Raw genomic sequence first — 20802 nt, forward strand, 5'->3', positions numbered from 1 at the left:
GATGTACTTTATGTAACATTTAGCCTATTTGTGATAAACTGAATTCGAATGCTGGTTACATCGCGTGCAATTGCCTACAGTCCGGTAGCTATGGTCAATATAATAATTTAATTATGTAATAATTTCTATAATAATTAATATAATAATTTCTTAATTCAAAATAAAATATTAAATATAGCTGCAAGCAGCAATGGCGGGGCCAAGCACATCAGCAGCAAAAGTAGGAGCCAAGCATAGCAGAAAGCATCAGAACAACTGCAGAAATTAGTAATTGAAGCCATTTTAAGATTAGTGTAGTCCAAATGGCTGAAAAATCATTTAAAACTACTAGTAATATGATTGAATGACTTTTCACTTGTGACCAACAGGTGACACCGTTGTCAAATCGATGTGATGTGTTCTGTGTGAGATACAGCACACACAAAGTTTGGTGTTAATATGCCAAAGCATTGCAGAGATGCTGCCTCAAGTGTCATTTTGGCATCATGCCTCAAATTTGTTGTTGTGGTATGTGAAAACCGTTTTGAAAACATGAAATCCATAATGTTTTGTCAGCTTGGTCTGAAGATGATATGATTCCATTTTGGTGAAAATGGTCTAGGAGGAGTTAGAAAAAGTAGGTTTTTAAAGAAAATTAAAAGAGCAGAGAGGAAGTTTGGCTGACTATGGCAACATTGGTATCACTGTTTTCAGCATGACCCAAGGAATCTATTAATACCAGTCTCATTACAATAGGCAAAATTCACAGAAAGATATAAGCATTTATTTGACATTTCATTATAACTTTTGACCACAAGGTGGCACTGTTTCAAAACTTTTGGAAAACTTTCAGGTTATGGTCTCCATGGCACATATAAAGTTTCGGAATGGTACACCAATTCATTCGTAAAATATCGCATTTTTAATCATAATTTCATGTTTTGTTCGATTATAGCGCCACCAAGAGGCACAATCCCACCAAATTTTTTGCGTGTCCTTAGAGTGGGCCCATACATGTGTGTGTCAAATTTGGTGAAAATATCAAATTTTGTTTTGGAGTTATAAACATATTTGTGTGTAAGTAGATGGAAAATTACTGACTGTTGACTTTATTTGCATTTTTGTGCCACTTACTATCAACATTTTAGCAATTGGGCAAGAACTTATAGCTGGGACGCTAAGTTTCCGAACTTCCTACGGTGGTTTCGTGTCGATCGGAGTAACGATTTCTAAGATACTGCCAGATGTTTTTAAAGCGCTAAAATGCAACGTAGCACAAATCATAAGGCTAAACCTGGCAAGTTTGGTATCGATGGACTGGGCAACGATTCAGGAGTCTAAAAAGGTGACTGTGAAAATATGTCAACCCCACCCAAAGTTATAAGCATGTGAAAATTTGATTTTACCACTAGGTGGCGCTGCTTCAAAACTTCTCAGGCTCCTTCAGGGCATCGTGCTGATTACTCATACCAAGTTTCGTAATGATACGTTAATGCGTTCGTAAAATATAGCATTTTACTACAAAATTCAACATGGCCGACGCCCAAAATGGCTGACATGGGAAAATTGGATATGGTTGGACTCTGCATGATGCACCGAATCTAAAGAGACCATGATTTTTGGCCAAACCATTCACAAGTTATAAGCAAAAATATGCATTTTTCATATCTCCTGACCACTAGGTTGCACACTGCCAAAACACCTGTTGCCTCAGGTCATGCTTATTATAACACACACCAAGTTCTGTGTCGATCCGTCAAACCCTTCCGGAGATACAGCCTCAGATCCCTTTTTGCATGCTTTTCGGCGAATTCGTTAGTGTGGTATTCGAGAACGCTTGGACGAATCAACTTGAATTCCATAACTTTTTGCCTCCATGGTCTGTAGATGATCTGAGCCAATTTTGGTGAGAATCGGACAAATTTTCTAGGACGAGTTCGACAAAGTAGGTTTTACGAACAATTGAAGATAGCGAAAAAACTAAACCTTGCGATTTTTGAATTTCAGACTTCATTCGACTCGGCTTGAGCCAAGGATTCAGAGGAAAGAATTTTTATTTTGTGGCTTACGGTTCAAAAGTTATTAGGATAACAAAATTGAAAATTTGGACTAGTGGTGGCGCTAGAGAGTTTGAGTTGTTTGGAGTTATAGACTCCAAATTTGGAGTTATAGACTCCAAATTTGCTGTGGTTACTATTGACACTATCATCTATCAGTGTGCCAAATCTTACAACTTTCCCGCAAGCGGTTCTATGGGCTGCCATAGACGCAATGGCAGAAGAAGAATAATAATAATAGGAATCCTAATAACAACAAACACAATAGGTGCCTACACACCTTCGGTGCTTGGCCCCTAATGAATCCCTGATAATCCCAGGTTGCTATGGTCACGTAGGTTTGTTTACACATTAAACTTGTGGCCACGAGAAATGGATGTGGTTCCCTCAACATAACATCTCGAGGCCACGACATAAGGATGTCGTTACCTCGACAAAACGTAAGTTATGAATATAACTATGGATCTATAAGACTGAGCGACAAGGATAGTAACTGTCTCATACATCCATAGTTATATTCATAATTTACGATCTATTTCTGCCTTCCACCGCTAACAATCTCCACTAACAGAGAGAGCACAGAGCTCTCCTACCTGCTTAGCAGAGCAGAGAGAAATCCATTTAGAGAGACATATGTCAATCTATTTTCACAATAGGCCCATAACTATGTTCCATATGGAACTGGGAGTTCAATATAAGAGGCAGGTCCCCGCAGAGTATGATCTGGACACAGGTAAACTCCCTTTGGAAACTTACTTATTAAAGGAAGTCTGCCTAATAGCTGGTCATTGGCCCTTCATGAAATGCTGAAATAGCCAAGGCATAACCCTTGTTTGTACTGGCTGCCTTGTGTTGATCCAGTTGAACTGTAAAAAAGAAGGACAAGTGGCAGAGAACTGGGTCCACCTTAGTGTTCACACAACAGTTAGAATTTTTTTTTCCAGCTTAGAGAGTAATTGGCCCAAATAGATGGGACTCTAGCATTGCTCAGTGTCTCGTTGTATTATATGATACACCATATGAGGTTCTGCCTGTTCTCACTAAAACATGCTTATGATGAATGAACTCTTGCAACCCCTTGGGACAAGAAACTGCCTTTAGTTCGAGCACATTTGTGTGTTCCAAATATCAATGGAGCTTCCAGGGGAGCAGAGCCTTCATGCAGAACTGTGTCACCAACAGCTTTACTCCTTTGTCTTTTTTGGATGGAGATGAAATGAATTAAACCAACACTGTACGTGCTGTCAACAGGCCCAGAAGGATCACCACTGATGCTGCTGCTATCAGCCAAACAACTTCTGTAATTTGTGCACATTCACCAGTTTTCCTGACTGGAAATGTCTTAATGCTTTCCCCAGACTGTTGGCCCTCTGAGGTGAGATGTGCATTCATTGTCACAGAATCAAAATGGATCCTGAGAAAGTTCACTTGTTGTCGAGGCTGGAGACTGCTGTTCTTCCAATTTACAGTGGAACGGATTGAATATGGGCCAGTACTTTCTCTGTGTCCATTACTCCTTGATTTAGAGTGGGGATGCAGATCAACTAATCGTCTGGATATAGAAAAATTTGGATACCCTGTAACTAAAGGGGGGCTAAGGCCTGAAACCATTCGAGTAATACCTTCGGTGAATCATTTTGAATGAGAGTACCTTTAAGAATTGGTTGAGACTCATGAGGTCGGGAATGGGCTGATAACCACCCATTTTTTCACGACAAAACTAAGTGAACCGAAGCCAGCCCCTCCTGGGCACCGTAAAATTCCATGTGTCGCCGTCGCGGCTATTTAGGTCAAAAACTATTGCGTGTAGTTAGGACATGGTGTTAGCAGCTGGCCTCCATTATATTTACAAGACTTATATTTTGAATTTAGGAACACATGTGAGCTGAACGTGGTCTTATGAGATTTTGTTTATTTAAATAACAAAGAACAGTTAAGGCAGCTTTATTTAGGGTTATCTCACACAACTTGCATAGTCCTAAAGTTTTATTTAATATCTGTGTTGCATGCCGAAATAAATGAAGTTCCAGGCATGCATAGTTTGATGGGTTCATTTAATCTCTTTTTCTTTTGTCTGCATACATCACAGAAGCGCTTATTCACAGCAGCATACACGAAACACTGCATACGTTCACTAACTTCACTAGCTTCAACAAAACATATTCTTCTGTTTATAATCCTCGCTTGCATATTTCTGCTTCTAGAGTCCTCTACAGTTAGATCGCTGGAATACCTTCTAGGGCATTAAATACGGTGGCCGAGAGAGCTCAACGCACTGCAACTTCAGAAAACACATGCAAATAGAAAAAAACACCAGCAAATCAAGAAAACATCTTCATCATTTTGACAGCACATGCGCTGCAAATGCTCACAACACATGCAAATTAATAAACGCTACAAATGCTCACAACACATGCAAATTGAGAAACGCTGCAAATGCTCACAACACATGCAAATTAAGAAACGCTGCAAATGCTCACAACACCTGCAAATTAAGAAACGCTGCAAATGCTGACAACACATGCAAATTAAGAAACGCTGCAAATGCTGACAACACATGCAAATTAAGAAATGCTGCAAATCCTCACAACACCTGCAAATTGAGAAACGCTGCAAATGCTCACAACACATGCAAATTAAGAAACGCTGCAAATTCTTAATTTGCATGTGTTGAGAGCATTCGCAACGTTTCTTAATTTGCATGTGTTGTCAGCATTTGCAGCGTTTCTTAATTTGCATGTGTTGTGAGGATTTGAAGCGTTTCTTAATTTGCATGTGTTGTGAGGATTTGCAGCGTTTCTTAATTTGCATGTGTTGTGAGCATTTGCAGCGTTTCTTAATTTGCATGTGTTGTGAGGATTTGAAGCGTTTCTTAATTTGCATGTGTTGTGAGGATTTGCAGCGTTTCTTAATTTGCATGTGTTGTGAGCATTTGCAGCGCATGTGCTGTCAAAATGATGAAGATGTTTTTTGTGAATTAAATATTTTCTACTGTATTCAGTGAATGTTGAGAGACTGCAGAGCTTTTTAATCATTTCAACAAATTAATTATTACAAATGTCATTCTTGGTTTCATTTTTGGATTTCATCTAAAAAACGAAACTTAAAAATTATTTAGGTGAATCAGTAATGAAAAAAATAAAAAATAAAATTGCTAATAAAAGACTCCATGTAAAAGCCATCATTTTATAATTTAATATATAATGTAAAATAGTTTGAATAATTTGTAATTTTGATTTCATTATTTGACTTCTATTAGTATTGGGTTTGCATTTCTTTTGTTTGAATATTTTAATTTCAGGAAAATATGAATGTGAATATGAATAAATCACCAATGTAAACTACAATGTGATTCCCGTCCGTCCCCTTCGACTATATAAAGGCTAGCATTCACCTCCTGTCTGCAGACTCTCTTCTGTTTTCAGGCAAACAGAGAATTTCAGAGCTCATCATGAGAAAGCTTGCTTTTCTTCTGTCACTTTCTTCTCTATGTTTCTTCACGTTGAGTGAAATTGTAGATAATAATTTTAGTAAGTGCAAGGAGTTCTTTTTTAACAACGCACCTCCTGACTTCACACCACCATGGGGCGTTTCAGTCAAGCCCATCTGTCAGTGTCTTTGGGACGAGAAAGATCAGCAACATTATCTTTATGCAACTTTGTACAGCACGACCTGGAAGATCCCCGTCTACTCTGCGTATGTGTTTCACAGCCCAAATATTGGGAGATGTGACGCCTGGTACATTGAACCTCAGGTAAATATTGTTTAAATTCAGTGTGTGTCATTTTTGGATATTAAGATACTCAAACATTTCAGTGTTAAATGCGCAGACCACTGTAAGGTTGATTCATAAAAAGAGTTTGTGGGACTATCTGTTTGTGGGACTAATGGCAAATGGAGGGAATATTTGAGGAGCCTGTTTAAAAATCATTACATAAGTCATTATATTAGCAATTTAAATCAAAGCTGATAGAGATACAGAAAGTGCATATTTGTTCTTAAAAGTTATTTGCAATAACAATAAATTATTTCTGAGTTATTTACCTTTTTTTATTTTTATTTTTTATTGTTTATTTATTTTTTTACTATTTTTCTCATTCCCTTTAGCTGGATGGAGAAAATGAGCCATGTATGCGGCCTAAAGGCCGAAATCTAAATATTGGCATTAATCAGGCTCTGAATAAAGACTATGCGGATAGTACTGGCTTTGACAAAGGTCACCTCTATCCTGTGCTCCACACCTACAATCATCTGTCTATGCTGGCCACATCCACACTGACCAATGCGGCTCCGCAGGAAAAATGTTTTAATCGGGTAAATTGGCTGGAACATGAGAAAGCTGTAATTGAAGATTTGAAATCCTGTGATAAGAAGGCTTATGTGGTGACTGGTGTAGTTCCTGACTTCCAAATCCCCAAACTGAATAACAGAGTCACTGTGTCAAAGTTTTACTGGAGAGCCACCTGCTGTCAAAAGGCCAATCAGTACATAGCGAAGGGCTACTACGGACCGGACAACAATGGCATAGTGAGGGAATTACCAATAAAAGATCTTCAGGACATACTCAAGCATTTTTACCAAATACAAATTTTTCCAGTCATACCACAGCAATATACATGTAACTAAATAGAATATACAAGTAACCAAAAACTACAACTAATAATGTTTAATTGCAGCTAATATACCATAGCAGACACCAATGTTCCTCATCTAATTTTCATGTTTATCTACTTGCCTATTATCTCTGATTATGATTATTATTTTATAATGAATACTTAATCATAGTTTTCTTAAAACTAGTATCTATTCTGGTAATTATGCTACAATCAAAGTCTGAGACGTGCCTGGCTCATGTCAGGAATGCAGTAACAGCCTGGCTTCCTGAAAATAAATATGTACTCGTTTTGTAATTTTTTTTATCAAATGTTATATTTTATTAAAGGAAAAAAAAAAGTGTTATCAGTTAAAAATTTGTTGTTCTTCATCTTGGTTCTCATGATGGCTGTATGAGACATGAAATGACCAAACGCACCGCATACGCTAACATATGCTTAACATTTGTGATTCTTTTTAGAGTTTATAGCACCACTAATTGCTATTGACAGTGAATCAGATTGTATTAGTATTCTGTGTGAATGTGATGTGCTGCAGCTCAACCTTGAAGGGAAAAGATATTGCCTGTGTTTTATCTAATGGCATATACTGTCTTTAAGGGGAGACACTGCAGGCAAAAACACTGTTTTCATGCACCTTTCAAATTTGAAATTTTGGGCTTTTTGGCTTTTCATAAAGTGTTTTTTCAGACTATTGGAAAGACAACATCCAAAAGACACTGTCAAGTGATTCTTTTATAACACTTTATCTATTTGTGTTAATAGATTTAAATTAATATGTATATATTTATTTGTATATAAAGGCCGTTTCTCAAAATGAGTTTTTTTCTACTACACTAAGCCATAAATCTCCACTTCAGCAGCACTCACACACACCAAACGTTACATTTTTATTCCTATCTATATCCTAAAGGATTTTACATTTATGGGATTTGTTCATATATCATTTGCTTGATTATACACAACATTTTAATCCCCCCCCCAAAATGTGAAAATACAGTGTTTTCTGTCCGTTCTAAGCATTTTCTGAATTGTGACAAAAATGAGATGCTCAAAATTCCCTCTGTAAAAACGTTTGACTCTAATCTGTCAAAAAATAAATAAATAAACAAGAATTTTGAAACTGACATCATCCAGTGTTTAGATTTTTGTACTATAAATGTATGCAATTAGAGCATAGTTCATTAAATAATTACTCATTTGCATATTTAAACCTAACATTTTAGGAAACTTGTAATACAATTTTTTTTTTTGCAATTATCAGTGTAATCAATCAGCTGGGTAAGGCGATAACTATTAGTTATTATTATTATTATTATTATTTATTTTTTACCCTATTCACCTTTACTGAGTTAAGAAACATTCATGTCAATGAGGTGTTTCATATTTTCCTTACAGTTCAGTATACAGAAGATAGTATACAGTACTCAGGAGACTGGAGAGTGGTATAACACTTTTTGGGGTGGATTTGATCAATTATATTTGTTTTGAAATCTACTACTGTACTTCCTGTAGATTATTAGTCCATACACCAGAACTTAAGTGTGATGAACATTTTTAGAAAATACCATGCTCTTTTCCAAATATCTCTATGAGTTTGCCTCTTTGTGTTCTTTCTCTCTGAGTTCTCCATCACTGTATCTCTTGTTTTTATCTGCTTGCTCAGGGGTTTTAATGTTTAATCAGCTAGAATAACAGGATGCATCTGGGAGGAGATCATACTCCCAAACATTCTGCTGATTTTCTATTTTCTATAAAAACATGTTTGTGTCTTATATGACGCACAAATATAATGCATATTCCTATTGGATGGAAGGGGTACACCACTCCTCATAATATGTCTATTATATACTATTGTATGAGACAGTAAGGTTGAAGAAGTTTGTGGGCCTTATATATATATATATATATATATATATATATATATATATATATATATATATATATATATATATATATATATATATATATATAAAGATAAGGTGTTAGATTTCTTACATACACACACACACACACACACACACACACACACACATATATTATTATTATTTTTTACTATTATTATTTTTATTTGATATTTAATTTCTTGATGTGGTTATAATCTGCTGGGGATGTCAACAAAAGCACTTACTCTCTCCGCTTTATTTAGTCATAAAATCATACGGTCTCTCACGGCCTCAGCAGTATATGAAGGCAACTGTAACACATGTATAATTGTGGCCATTTGAAACAAAATATTCAAAAATATTGAGTCTACACCTGTGGTGGTCTGTTGCATGAAACCATTTGAATTATATTTTTGCATTATGGATAATATTTTTGTTTATGTTATATTCTTAATGTGTTTCGTGGGGAAGTCGTGGCCTAATGGTTAGAGAGTCGGACTCGTAATCCAAAGGTTGTGGGTTCGAGTCCCCGGCCGGCAGGGATTGTAGGTGGGGGGAGTGAATGTACAGCGCTCTCTCCACCCTCAATACCACGACTGAGGTGCCCTTGAGCAAGGCACCGAACCCCCAACTGCTCCCCGGGTGCCGCAGCATAAATGGCTGCCCACTGCTCCGGTGTGTGTTCACGGTGTGTGTGTGTGTGTGTGTGCATTTGTTCACTGCTGTGTGTGTGCACTTGGATGGGTTAAAACGCAGAGCACCAATTTCGAGTATGGGTCACCATACTTGACAATACGTCACGACTTTTTTTTACTTTACTTTTTTTCACATAAGCACATTTGTTTTGACAATTACAGTTTTTCTCAATTGTTTACACACAATTTCTGGTACTTGAGACACAATGAACACAACATGTAACTCATTCACCAACCCCCTGAACCAATTCTGCTTTTTTCAAAACACTACACACAATTCTCTGCTTTTGGCACAATTTTCATGCAGAAAATATCTTCTTTTCACAAGGAACACACTGCCATTCAAATATGCACACTGACTCATCACAAGGGCAAACACCCGTCACACAGTTTTACAATGAGCAATCAGAGCTTTAGCATAAAAGTGCAACAGGTGAGCTCTTCTGTTTTGGAGCAATGGATGCCAACATTGGAAACAGAGGCAGAGCCAGAGGAGTGAGAGTAAGAGGAGGAGGACGGGGACGAGGATGAGGACGAGGAAGGCCAAGGACCGTAATCTCTGATGAGATCCGACCCACTTTGGTTGATCATGTGGTCACCCATGGTCTAACAATGAGGGAGGCTGGGCAAAGAGTACAGCCAAATTTGAGCAGGTACACTGTAGCATCCATCATCCGGACTTTCCGAAATGAGAATAGGTAAGAAATCTACTCTCACTAGAAAATTGCAGTACTGCATATCAATACAGTACTCAATGAGTACAGTAGTACAGTATTGCCTGTGGACTGTTCTGTAGGACTGTACAAATGCTGTAAAGTATGTTTCAAGTATTTAGGAAATGTATACCTACTTTGTATTTACAGTACTTTACTATTTGTTTGGCAGAACTGAAAGATTACCAACACAAGGTGGTCGGGAACACGTTCCGTCTTCTGAACAGGAAACTGAAATCATGAACATGGTCCTAGAAAACAACGCCATAACATTACGGCAAATACAAAGAAAAATAATAGCAAAATTATTTCAATATTGTAATCATAATGATTGTGCTTCACAATAGTGACCACTCCGTGTCTATTTCTGATATTGTCATGTGTGTTTGAGAGAGTCCTTGAGCTAGAGGTGGCTGCAGTGGAGCACCAGTTCATCTTCATTGATGAGGTTTGGTTCAACCTCACAAAAAGACGAAAGAGGGGAAGGAATATCATCGGCCAGCGTGCCATTGTTGAAGTCCCTGGCCAGCGCGTAGGGAACATCACAATGTGTGCAGCGATTACCCACCACGGCGTCATCCATCACCATGCTACCCTTGGCCCCTACAACACCGCCCATCTGATCACATTCCTGGACACCCCACAACACACTCATTCCACCAGATCAGGTAGATGGCCCAGAGCAGCTCAGGTACGTTGTCATTTGGGACAACGTAAGTTTCCACAGGGCTGCTCTGGTTCGTAACTGGTTCACTGCCCACCCACGCTTTTTAGTTGTTTATCTCCCTCCATATTCTCCATTCCTCAATCCTATTGAGGAATGTTTTTCTGACTGGAGATGGAAAGTGTATGACCGAAATCCACAAACGCTAAGCCATGGAGGATGCATTTGGAGATATAGCAGCTGATGCTTTTCATGGCTGGAATCGCCATGCTAGGCGATATTTCCCCCGCTGCTTGGCCAGGGAAAACATTGCTTGTGATGTGGATGAGGTGCTGTGGCCAGACCGCAACAGAAGAGAGGATGCAGCATAGTTTTTTTTTTTTTTTTGACTAACTGTATACAGTAAATTCTTCTGTTGTTTTGTATGTAGTGTATGTGCAACTTTGTGTTGGTTGGGAATGGGATGTACACTGTGTACATTGTTTTTGTGGGAAAAATAAAATAAAATTTTACCGTGTATTTGTGTGTTCTGAGTATAAAAACAATATTCTCAAATATTTTACAGCACACTTATGTATGTACTGTCTGTAGTAAGTGTAACACTGAACCAAAAAAAGGCCTAAGTCATTATGATGAATGGAGAAGAAGTGTTTTCCATTGAGCACATCAGTGTTCAGCTGGTTCTTATAAATGTCTATTCATATGATGGTTTGTGTGTGTCATTTGAAAACAAAATACCATTTTGAGAAGAAATAACATTGTTTTGAATGTAAAGTTTCATTTTGCAGGAGAATTGAGGGTTTACTTTTAACCCAAGATTAACATAAAGAGAAAAGAAATGAGTGCAGGTGAAGCAACAAATTTATATATGTGTGTGTGTGTGTCTGTGTCTGTGTGTGTGTGTGTGTGTGTGTGTGTGTGTCTGTGTGTGTGTGTGTCTGTGTGTGTGTCTGTGTGTGTGTGTGTGTGTGTGTGTGCGTGTGTGTGTGTCTCTGTGTGTGTGTGTGTGTGTGTGTGTGCGCGTGCGCGTGTGTGTGTGTGTGTGTGTCTGTGTGTGTGCGTGTGTGTGTGCGTGTCTGTGTGTGTCTGTGTGTATGGGGTGTGTTTTATGTGCGTGTGTGTGTGTGCGTGCGTGTGTGTGTGTGTGTGTGTGTGTGCGTGTGTGTGTGTGTGTGTGTGCGTGTGTGTGTCTGTGTGTGTCTGTGTGTGTGTGTGTGTGCGTGCGTGCGCGCGCGTGCGTGTGTGCGTGTGCGTGTGTGTGCGCGTGCGTGTCTGTGTGCGTGCGTGCGTGCGTGCGTGCGTGTGTGTGTGTGTGTGTGTGTGTGTGTGTGTGTGCGTGTCTGTGTGCGTGCGTCTGTGTGTGTGTGTGTGTGTCTGTGTGTGTGTGTGTGTGTGTGTGTGTGTGTGTGTATATTTGTTGATTCACTTGCATTCATTTCTTTTCTCTTAAACTTTCACAGGCGTTTCTTCTTCTTGCCTTTTAAATGCATTTAATTAAAAGAATGATCAAGGCAGCTATCTACACTGAGAAAAATGATTTTGTGGTGAAGTAAATACTACATAAAAACAAATGTAATTTCTACATTAAATAATTTAGTTCAGCCAATAATGAAAACAATTAAAGTACATTTTGTATTATTACTCAATTTAAGCTTGTAGAAATTAAAGTTTGAACATATTTTACTTAGAATTGTTTGTTATGTTTACAAGGATTCTTTAAGTTATGATCCTGTTATTCTCATCATGCACTGGGGCGTGAATAATTCAAAAGGTAAAATGTTTCACTGTTTTTGAGTTGTATTTACACTATTTTATGGTTGCTTTTGTTGTTAGGTTTAGTAACTTACTGTTTTCTACTCAAAAATGACCCATTCATACTCAAACACGATCCACTGATTGCCGTCATTGTGTACGGTGTATTGAGGTCTCTATAATGGGGTCACTCAACACCTCCTAATGAGATGATGGATATGATTAGTCTCATGTTGACCTATCTAGTATAACTGTTGGCATTGTTCTGGCTCATATTAAGTGTCCAGTTGTCCAGGTCCTGCTTTAAAAGAGCTTGCTTAGACTCCTTAGATCCATTTCTAAATTAATATTTATACTGCAAGGTCTCATAACATCAGGGCTGTTGGTCATTGCCTTCTTAGTTTTACTTATTACTGTCATTTCAAAAAACAGAATTAAAGCAGTGTTACTTAGACAAATGTATTTTCATCTCTCACTCATTTTCATATTCTGCATATTAGTTTTATTTCCCCAGAAGCTTTCTTTTCATGGTGAAATGCTCATTTGGTTTCACATTCACTTCATGCATTAAATTGTTAATATATATAATGTTCTGGAAGGCTGCTTTGAAACATCATGGATTGTAAAAAAGGTCACAACATGTTTAGTTTTAACACTTTTGTTGAAATGCTGAATAATATCCTGGCTGCTCTTTTCGTTTAATAAAAGTGAATGAGGACGTGGAGAGTCAAGTTATAATATAACAAAAAAGCATAATACAAGTTGTGTGTATGAGACGAACGCTTAGTCAACTGACAATAAAATACAGTAATAGACAAAGGATGTAAAGAGAGAGAAAGTCATCGATGGACGCTGGATATATGGTGCTTTTGATTCAATAAATGCATGTGTGTCAAAAGCTGAGATGCACACACCCTGTGCAAATGATTTAAATGTATGTAAAACTGGAGTGTGTAACTTCTGGGAGGGGTTTCTTTTTCCGGGAATGAAAGTCAATGTCAATGGATGGACATTGAGAGAAAACGAAAGTCTACTGTACATAAATAGGAGGAGAGAGAAGCAGAAATGAAACACTGAAGAGAAGGACCCACAGCTGATACCTCCATCAAGGTAAGTCTGGTTTCTGCTTAGCTCTCCTGATCATTAGTGGTGTTTGCAAAGGCAAGGGTCACTCTTATTATTGCTCATTCTGTTGTTTTTACTATTGTATTAAAAAGTATCAAACTTCGGTATGTTACCTGATAATGATTTGTCCGATCATGTTTGTACATTTCTAATCCATCGCACGAGCAAACTGCAAGATACGATTGTGTTTCATTTGATTCAAAATGCAGCATTAATGGCACCAGAGTTTTAAGAGTACTGGTTGTTTTTATTCAAGTCAAGTTCAAGTCAGCTCAAGTTCAAGTCAGCTCAAGTCAAGTTTAAGTATGCACTTCAAATGTCTTTTCGTCTCATCTTTATGATTCGTCTTGCTGTCGTTTCAGCCTCACACGCCATGGGTGCTGCGGTAAGATGTCATGCACAGAACAAGAAGCTCTAAAATAAACGAAACCTCTGCATTCTGCATTCTTTTAAAAAACAAGTCCACGTCATGTACCCTACCTGGCAAACAATATCCCACATAAACCACTTGAAAGACCGGATCTACAGACCAGAATACCACAGATTCTTTTAAGCCTTGTCTGTGAAACCGGGTGAAACTGACTTAATGTATCTAATAGTCAGATTTGCTAAAGTTGAGCTGTGCACTATTTTAAGCAATATCTTGGTAACACTTCTGCCTATTGCACTGAAACTTGATATATCAAATCACGACCATGTTCTCATGCTCTGTTTTGCTTGTTTGGCTCCTCATGTTGCCACTTCTGTGCTTGGGTCCATAACTGCTGTTTCAGCTATTGTTATTGTTGTTGATGTTGTTGCAGCTCTTCGGTACATCCTCAAGTTTACCAGCCGAAACAATCACAATGGCTACAGCTGTGAATATCTCTCACCACCTTCACTGCCCCATCTGCAAGAACCTGCTGACAGACCCGGTCTCCACTGCCTGTGGACACACCTTCTGCAACGGCTGTCTGGACAAGCACATTAACATGTCCAAGCCGCAGTGCCCTCTCTGCCAGGAGCCCGTGACCACCAAACTTTCCGTCAACGAAGCCATCGAAGCCCTTCTGCGAGAGTTTCTCCAGACTACGTTACCCAACATGGAGCTCTTTTGTGGAGAAAGAGACACGATTCCGTGCGATGTCTGTGACGAACCCACGTTTAAAGCCGAGAAGTCCTGCCTGATCTGTCTGCTCTCCTTCTGCGATGAGCACCTGAAGCCTCACCAGTCTACGGCGAGATTCAAGGGCCATAAGCTTGTGAGTCCTGTGGAGAAGCTGGATCATAGAGTGTGCCATACGCACGGCAGAGCTCTGGAGCTCTTCTGCAGACGTGACCAGCGCTGCATCTGCACCTTGTGTGTGAAGATAGGTGGAGACGTGATACCTGTGGAGATCGAGAGAGAGAGGAGACAGGTGAGAACATAAACCTGTCGGGAAACAACACAGATCAATCTTCTCACCTGAGCTGGTGTTTGAAATGTTTCCCAAAAAAAAGCAAACAATTCAATTAAGTGAGAAAAATGCAAAATTTAATCAATGCATTTAAATTTGGCAGATGCTTTTATCCAAAGCGTAAAATAAAATAAAAATAATAATAAAAAAAGACAATGTAATTGTACTTTTTTTTTTTTTTGACAAAAACTATGATGCTATTCCCATAATACTATAATAACACTGATTCAACATATAAATTCCATCAATTTATGCATTCCCTTTAAACCATGCGTCCTCTAAGCTTACTAAGCTGCAGGAACGTCATTTTCCTGATTTTATGTAAATATTTCAGATAAGGAAAATTGACTGGTTTTGGGACGATTTTCATAGTCTGAAATATAGCAGTGTGTGGGACCAGACATTTCAATGTTGAATTTGAGTAAATGGCCAATAACACAATTTTCTGTAATCCTCTGTAACTCTCTGGTTCAGGTTTTTATTGTATTTCTTTTTTATTTATTTATTTTAATTTATTTTATTATGCAATTTCTGCCTGGTTAATTTCTGACGCTGAGATTGTATATGAATTGACAGATTTTGTTTGAATTTAAAGTACTCAGAAAGCTTGGTGTATGTCTGTGTGTGTTTGTACAGGCCATGCAGCAAAACAATATTGAAGTGATGGAAAGGATGATCAATCAGAGGGAAGTCAAACTTGAGGAGCTTAAGGAATCAGCTGACAAATACCACGTATGTACAGTACAAAATGTGCAAATAAGTATTAAAATCATAACAAGCTTCAACCAAGGTTAATTGACAACACTTTCTAAATCAACTAAGGTCAAGTGTCCTCAGTGTTGCATAATGCATATTATTTCACATATTATTTTGAACCAGGAGGCCATTCTGCATTTTAGCATTTAAATTGATAATATATTAAATTATGATTATGATTATATTTTTTCATATTATATTTTATTTTTGCTTGATCTAATTTATCAAAACGTAATTTTTGCTTTAGACTTAGATTTAATAACAACTCTGACCCAGACTCAAATAAATGATGTAAAGCAAGCCAGTCTGATTAAAGTTTGCCAGATCAAGAATATGCATTTCATTTTTGTTCAACATGCGTCCACTCCTCACAGGCTCTGCTGAAGAAGGAGGAGCAGGAGATACAGGAGGTGTTTGCTGCACTGATGGAGGCACTGAGGAAAACAGAGGAGGGGCTGCTCGCTCCTCTGGAGGAGGGGAGGAGGTGTTTGGAGAAAGAGATGGATGAAAAGATGCAACAAATACAAAAAGACATCATCGAGTACAAGGAGGACATCGAGTCTTTGAATCGCATTCAGAATGAGGAAGACGACATCCTCTTCATCCAGGTTAGTCAAACTTGACTAACATTTTAAGAATTAAAATTATAATATATGTGCTAAATGTTTAGTGTGTGTTTTTGCCCTTTCTCAGTCCTGTCCAGCTGTGCCAACTGAGTTCACAGATGACTGGACGGTTTCCATTGACACGGAGTTCAACTTTGGCACGATGAGAAACGCAAAGGCATCCTTAATGGCTGAGATTGAGACACAGCTGGATAAACTCTGCGCTGTCGGTGAGTGATTATATCTGAGAGTTGTGATACACAGAGTTAGGCGCTTGGATAAGCCTATTTAAACACATACTATACTGTTTATTTGCCCTTATGAAAAATACATACACTTCAGCATACATTTAGAGAGAGTACTTATTACTGGAAATAATACACAGTACTTAAAAAAAAAACTTAAGTGTGAACTAAATGCAATATTTTCATAAACTTAACTGTCTATAATAGACCTCTTTGGAACGCAATACGACTGATCCTTGTGTACAATCAGCTCTAAAAAAATTTTTTAGTCTATTTGACAAGCATTTTGAAAATATTTTGTCTTCAGTTGAAAGAAGTGCAACAGGACGCCAGTTCTTTAAAAGAGCTAGATCCCCTTTCTTTGGTAACAGTGATAAAACTGCATATTGACATGAAGTAGGCAAAACACCATCCTTTATAAATTCACAAAAAAACATCAAAAAGGTCCTTGGCTAAACAACTCCAGAAACTCTAATAGAAATCTGTTGGCAGTCCATTCATTCCAGGGGACCGTCCAATATTGAGATTTCCAACAGCAGCAGTAACTTCCTTAAATGTTATATTTGCATCCAAAGCAAATTTAGAGTCACAATCCAGCTGAGGAAGACCTTGAAAAAGTTATATCATACAGTCATTGTCACAGTTCTCTGCAGCATAAAGATTAGAGTAAAAGTCCATGGCATGATTCCTCATTTCCAAAACATTAGAGGTCACCCTCCCATCAGGAAGCTTAAGACATGGCATTTGTCTCTGTTGAGCTACTCTACTTTCCAAATTAAAGAAAAAAGAAGTTGGAGCATCCATCTGTGCCAGAGACAGAAAACGAGACCTCACCAGAGCTCCTTTCACCCTCTCGTTTAAAACCAAACTCAATTCTCTTTTCTTTTTTCGTAAGTTACTATATAGAGTCATATGTATCCATCAATTGAGATTCTATTAAATTAATTTGTTTTTCAAGAGTCTCAATCACATTCTTTACTCTGTTACTAGAATTAGCTGTATACTGTTGACAAAACATTTTTATTTGAATTTTTCCTATGTCCCACCACTGCTTAACATTTTCAAAACTAACTAAAACTGAAATTATCACAAAAAACAGCATCCTGCAGCAACTTAACATTGAAATGCCAATATGAAGACTTCTTAGGTAACTTAGACATAGCAATTGTCATACAAATTAAATAATGATCTGAAAATCCTATAGGACAAATACAAAAGTCTGTTACTCTATTACTAAAACGTTTTGACATATAAAATCTGACCAACCACGTGCAGCACTAACTCTATTATCAATAGCCTTAACCCACGTAAACTATCTATCAGTAGGGTGTTTAATTCTCCACACATCCAAGAGTTTAAAATATTTTTTAGAGAGAATTAGAGGTCGCAGATCGCACATAAACTTGATGTAACGAGGAGTCAGTGATGTTAGGATCCACGTGCAGCTTTATTAAAACAGAATGCAAGTCAAACAGGCTGAGTTCAATCACGGGCTTCAAACACAACATAGATAAGGCAGAATCAAAGTCAGAGTTCAGGCTAGAGATCAGGGCAGGCGGCAAACACACAGGATAATCAAATGACAAGGCAGATTGAATTCGATTAGGCAGGCGGCAGAGAATCAGAGTCCAGTAAACAGTCCAGGTCATACACACATACATGGCGACCCCTCCAGAACTGATCACATACCCGAGGAAGGAGATGGTCTCTTGATGGAACTCGCATTTCTCTGCCTTGGCGTACAGTTGGTGTTGTATGAGGCATTGTAGGACTGCTCTGACGTGTTTGACATGTTCCTCATAAGTCTCGGAGTAAATCAGGATGTCATCGATGTATACAATTACCCATTAGTTCAGCATGTCTCTGAAAACGTCGTTAATGAATGCCTGAAACACTGAAGGACTATTGGACATCACTTGATGGCAATGCTTCCCCGCGATTTTTATTTAAAAAATAGCCCATTCCTTCACAATTTTCAGACGACAGCTGAAAACTCATCTCTTTCGACACTATACTTGACTTCATCCTAAATGATATATATATATATTTTTTTAAATTATTCCTTCCCTTTCTAGCTTGTACTTATTTGAACAATGCTTGAAACTTGGTATTGCAAGCACTTCCTGTGTCTTTTTGCCTCTTTAAGATGAATCGCTTTATGTAAGTTGCTTTGGATAAAAGTGTCTGCAAAATGACTAAATGTAAAAGTAAGTACATGTAACGTGTAACAAGGACACCTTAAAATAGGGCAATTTTTAAATGTGTACTTAAGTGTGTTAAGAAACACAGTCATGAAAGTGTCTCTCTTGAAGTCACTTAAGCGGTCTTTTATTCTATTAATATTATATTATCTGCAAAAACAGTTTAAAATATACTGTTAAGATTTAAAGAGCACATTCAACACAATTAAGTGCACTTAATTAGATGAACAGGCATGACTGACTCCTCAGATCTTGTGTTTTGATGAGGAGAGGTGACTCCTTTGTTTTGTTTAATACACTTTACAGTGACATTGAAATATAATTGTTTATGAATATGGTTCCTGAACAATATCAATGTGTATATCAAAAATCATTATTATGGTGCTGACAGTCTCATACTTGTAAATTTGATTTGTAAAATTGTTTACCGTTTTATCTTTTCTTATTACAGAAATTAGAAGGATTCACAGCTTCTCAGGTATGTGTAGGAACAATTTCTGAACTTTACAAATCTCTCAAACATGCAGAAACTGAGAATCTGGTCTTTGCGCAGTAAACGTGACTCTGGATCCAGAAACGGCGCATCCGCACTTAGAGGTGTCTGAAGACGGTAAAGAGGTGTGTGACACCGGATCGAGTAACGTCATCCCGGGCGGCGTGCAACAGTTTGACCTGGTCGGAGGAGTCCTGGGAAAACCTTGCATCACTTCGGGAAGAGATTTCTGGGTCGTGGAGGTAGGGAATAAGTTGGACTGGGAGCTGGGGGTGGGGAGAGATGGAGCAAAGCGGAAGGGCAAAGTGTCCTACAAACCCAGTGAGGGTTAATGGGCCATCGTGCTCTGCGGTCAAAACATGTACGGAGCTTTGTCAGACCCTCCAGTCCAGCTTCCGCTCCCCTCCAAACCCCAGAAGCTGGGAGTGTTCGTAATCTATCTATCTATATCTATCTATATATATCTAACTATCATCAATGTGAATACTCATGAATGTTAACAGACTACTTGCAACTGTGAAACGGCAATAAAACGATTACACTAGGCAATTATGTATGTGAAATGCAGCATTTATTTAATAAAATACAGGGGAAAAAAAGCTGTGTTTATTTGATAAGAAACTGAAAAAAAACTGACATTGTGAAATAGTATTACAATTTAAAATCTGTAATATATTGTAATACTTTAAAATGTAATAAAGCATTACTCCTCATCTTTGATGATTAACAGTAATTGTAGGTATAAGAGGAAGTGCGTGTCTGTCCACACACTCGTGACACCGCTCGTCTCATCTTTCACATTGCTTTCATTGTTGTCCATGTAAATCATGGCCTGAGAGCAGGACAGAGGAGTGAATTACACATGCATATCCACAGGGAAGTGTTTGCTTGTTCCAGAGACTGGAGAAGTTCTCAGAAAAATAATTACTTTTATTTCTAACTGCTTGCATAAGTCACTTTCTGAAATGCGGGCTTGGGTTTAATATGTGAATGAAGGGGAAACAAATCTGTCAGGTTTGTCAGGTTTTGACTCTGAGAAGAAGAAAAAAAGAAAAGAAAAACTGACAATTGTTCATAAGATGAAAGCATTTGAAATGTCAGCATTTGGGTGTTTCTAAAGACCTCAAGACGCAAACTACTCTGAGAAACGATGAGTCAGCCCGTCCTTGACACTCCTCACAGAGTTATTTTGTGGCAGCCGCAGGACTCGAATGATGGATTCTGGGTAGAACTTGTGTCAGGTTCAGGTGAGACTTTACATCATGATAAAAACATCACATGCACTTTGTCAGTTCAGTTGAAAGTTCACAAACCAATGTGTTTTGTTGATCCTGGAACAACAGTGTTATCAAATAAACAATTTTATATATTTTTCATAATGATAAACTATTACTAAAATTAATAAATATAACACTATAAACTGTTAAAATGCTGTAAATCACGCCATTGTAATTTGAAACACTGTAAATACAACTGATCAAAATATATTTTAGCATTATTTTCAAAGCCAGTAAAATGAAACTGTTCAATCTATGAACAAAGACTGTTGATCATTTCAGCCAAACAAATGACTCATTAATTC

The 20802-nt window shown here is 37.9% G+C and overlaps 2 protein-coding genes across 2 annotated transcripts; both read left to right on the plus strand.

Annotated features, from left to right (window-relative positions):
* Positions 1 to 2711: 2711 nt before the first annotated feature.
* On the plus strand, positions 2712 to 7119 carry LOC306870435 (endonuclease domain-containing 1 protein-like; the record flags this gene model as incomplete). The annotated part of the gene is made up of 4 exons (XM_079417708.1): positions 2712 to 2769; positions 5555 to 5790; positions 6144 to 6563; positions 7111 to 7119. 4 exons carry the CDS (start codon positions 2712 to 2714, stop codon positions 7117 to 7119), a joined length of 723 nt encoding a protein of 240 aa, XP_079273834.1.
* A 6277-nt stretch (positions 7120 to 13396) lies between these two features.
* On the plus strand, positions 13397 to 20257 carry LOC306869025 (E3 ubiquitin/ISG15 ligase TRIM25-like). Its single transcript, XM_079415572.1, has 8 exons — positions 13397 to 13469; positions 13847 to 13869; positions 14288 to 14881; positions 15557 to 15652; positions 16051 to 16284; positions 16370 to 16511; positions 19179 to 19205; positions 19281 to 20257. The coding sequence occupies exons 2-8, from the start codon at positions 13858 to 13860 to the stop codon at positions 19550 to 19552; spliced, it is 1377 nt and encodes a 458-aa protein (XP_079271698.1). The 5' UTR covers positions 13397 to 13469; positions 13847 to 13857; the 3' UTR covers positions 19553 to 20257.
* The last annotated feature ends 545 nt before the right edge of the window (positions 20258 to 20802 follow it).

This window comes from Barbus barbus, assembly GCF_936440315.1.
Source record: "Barbus barbus genome assembly, chromosome: 1".
NCBI lineage: Eukaryota > Metazoa > Chordata > Actinopteri > Cypriniformes > Cyprinidae > Barbus > Barbus barbus.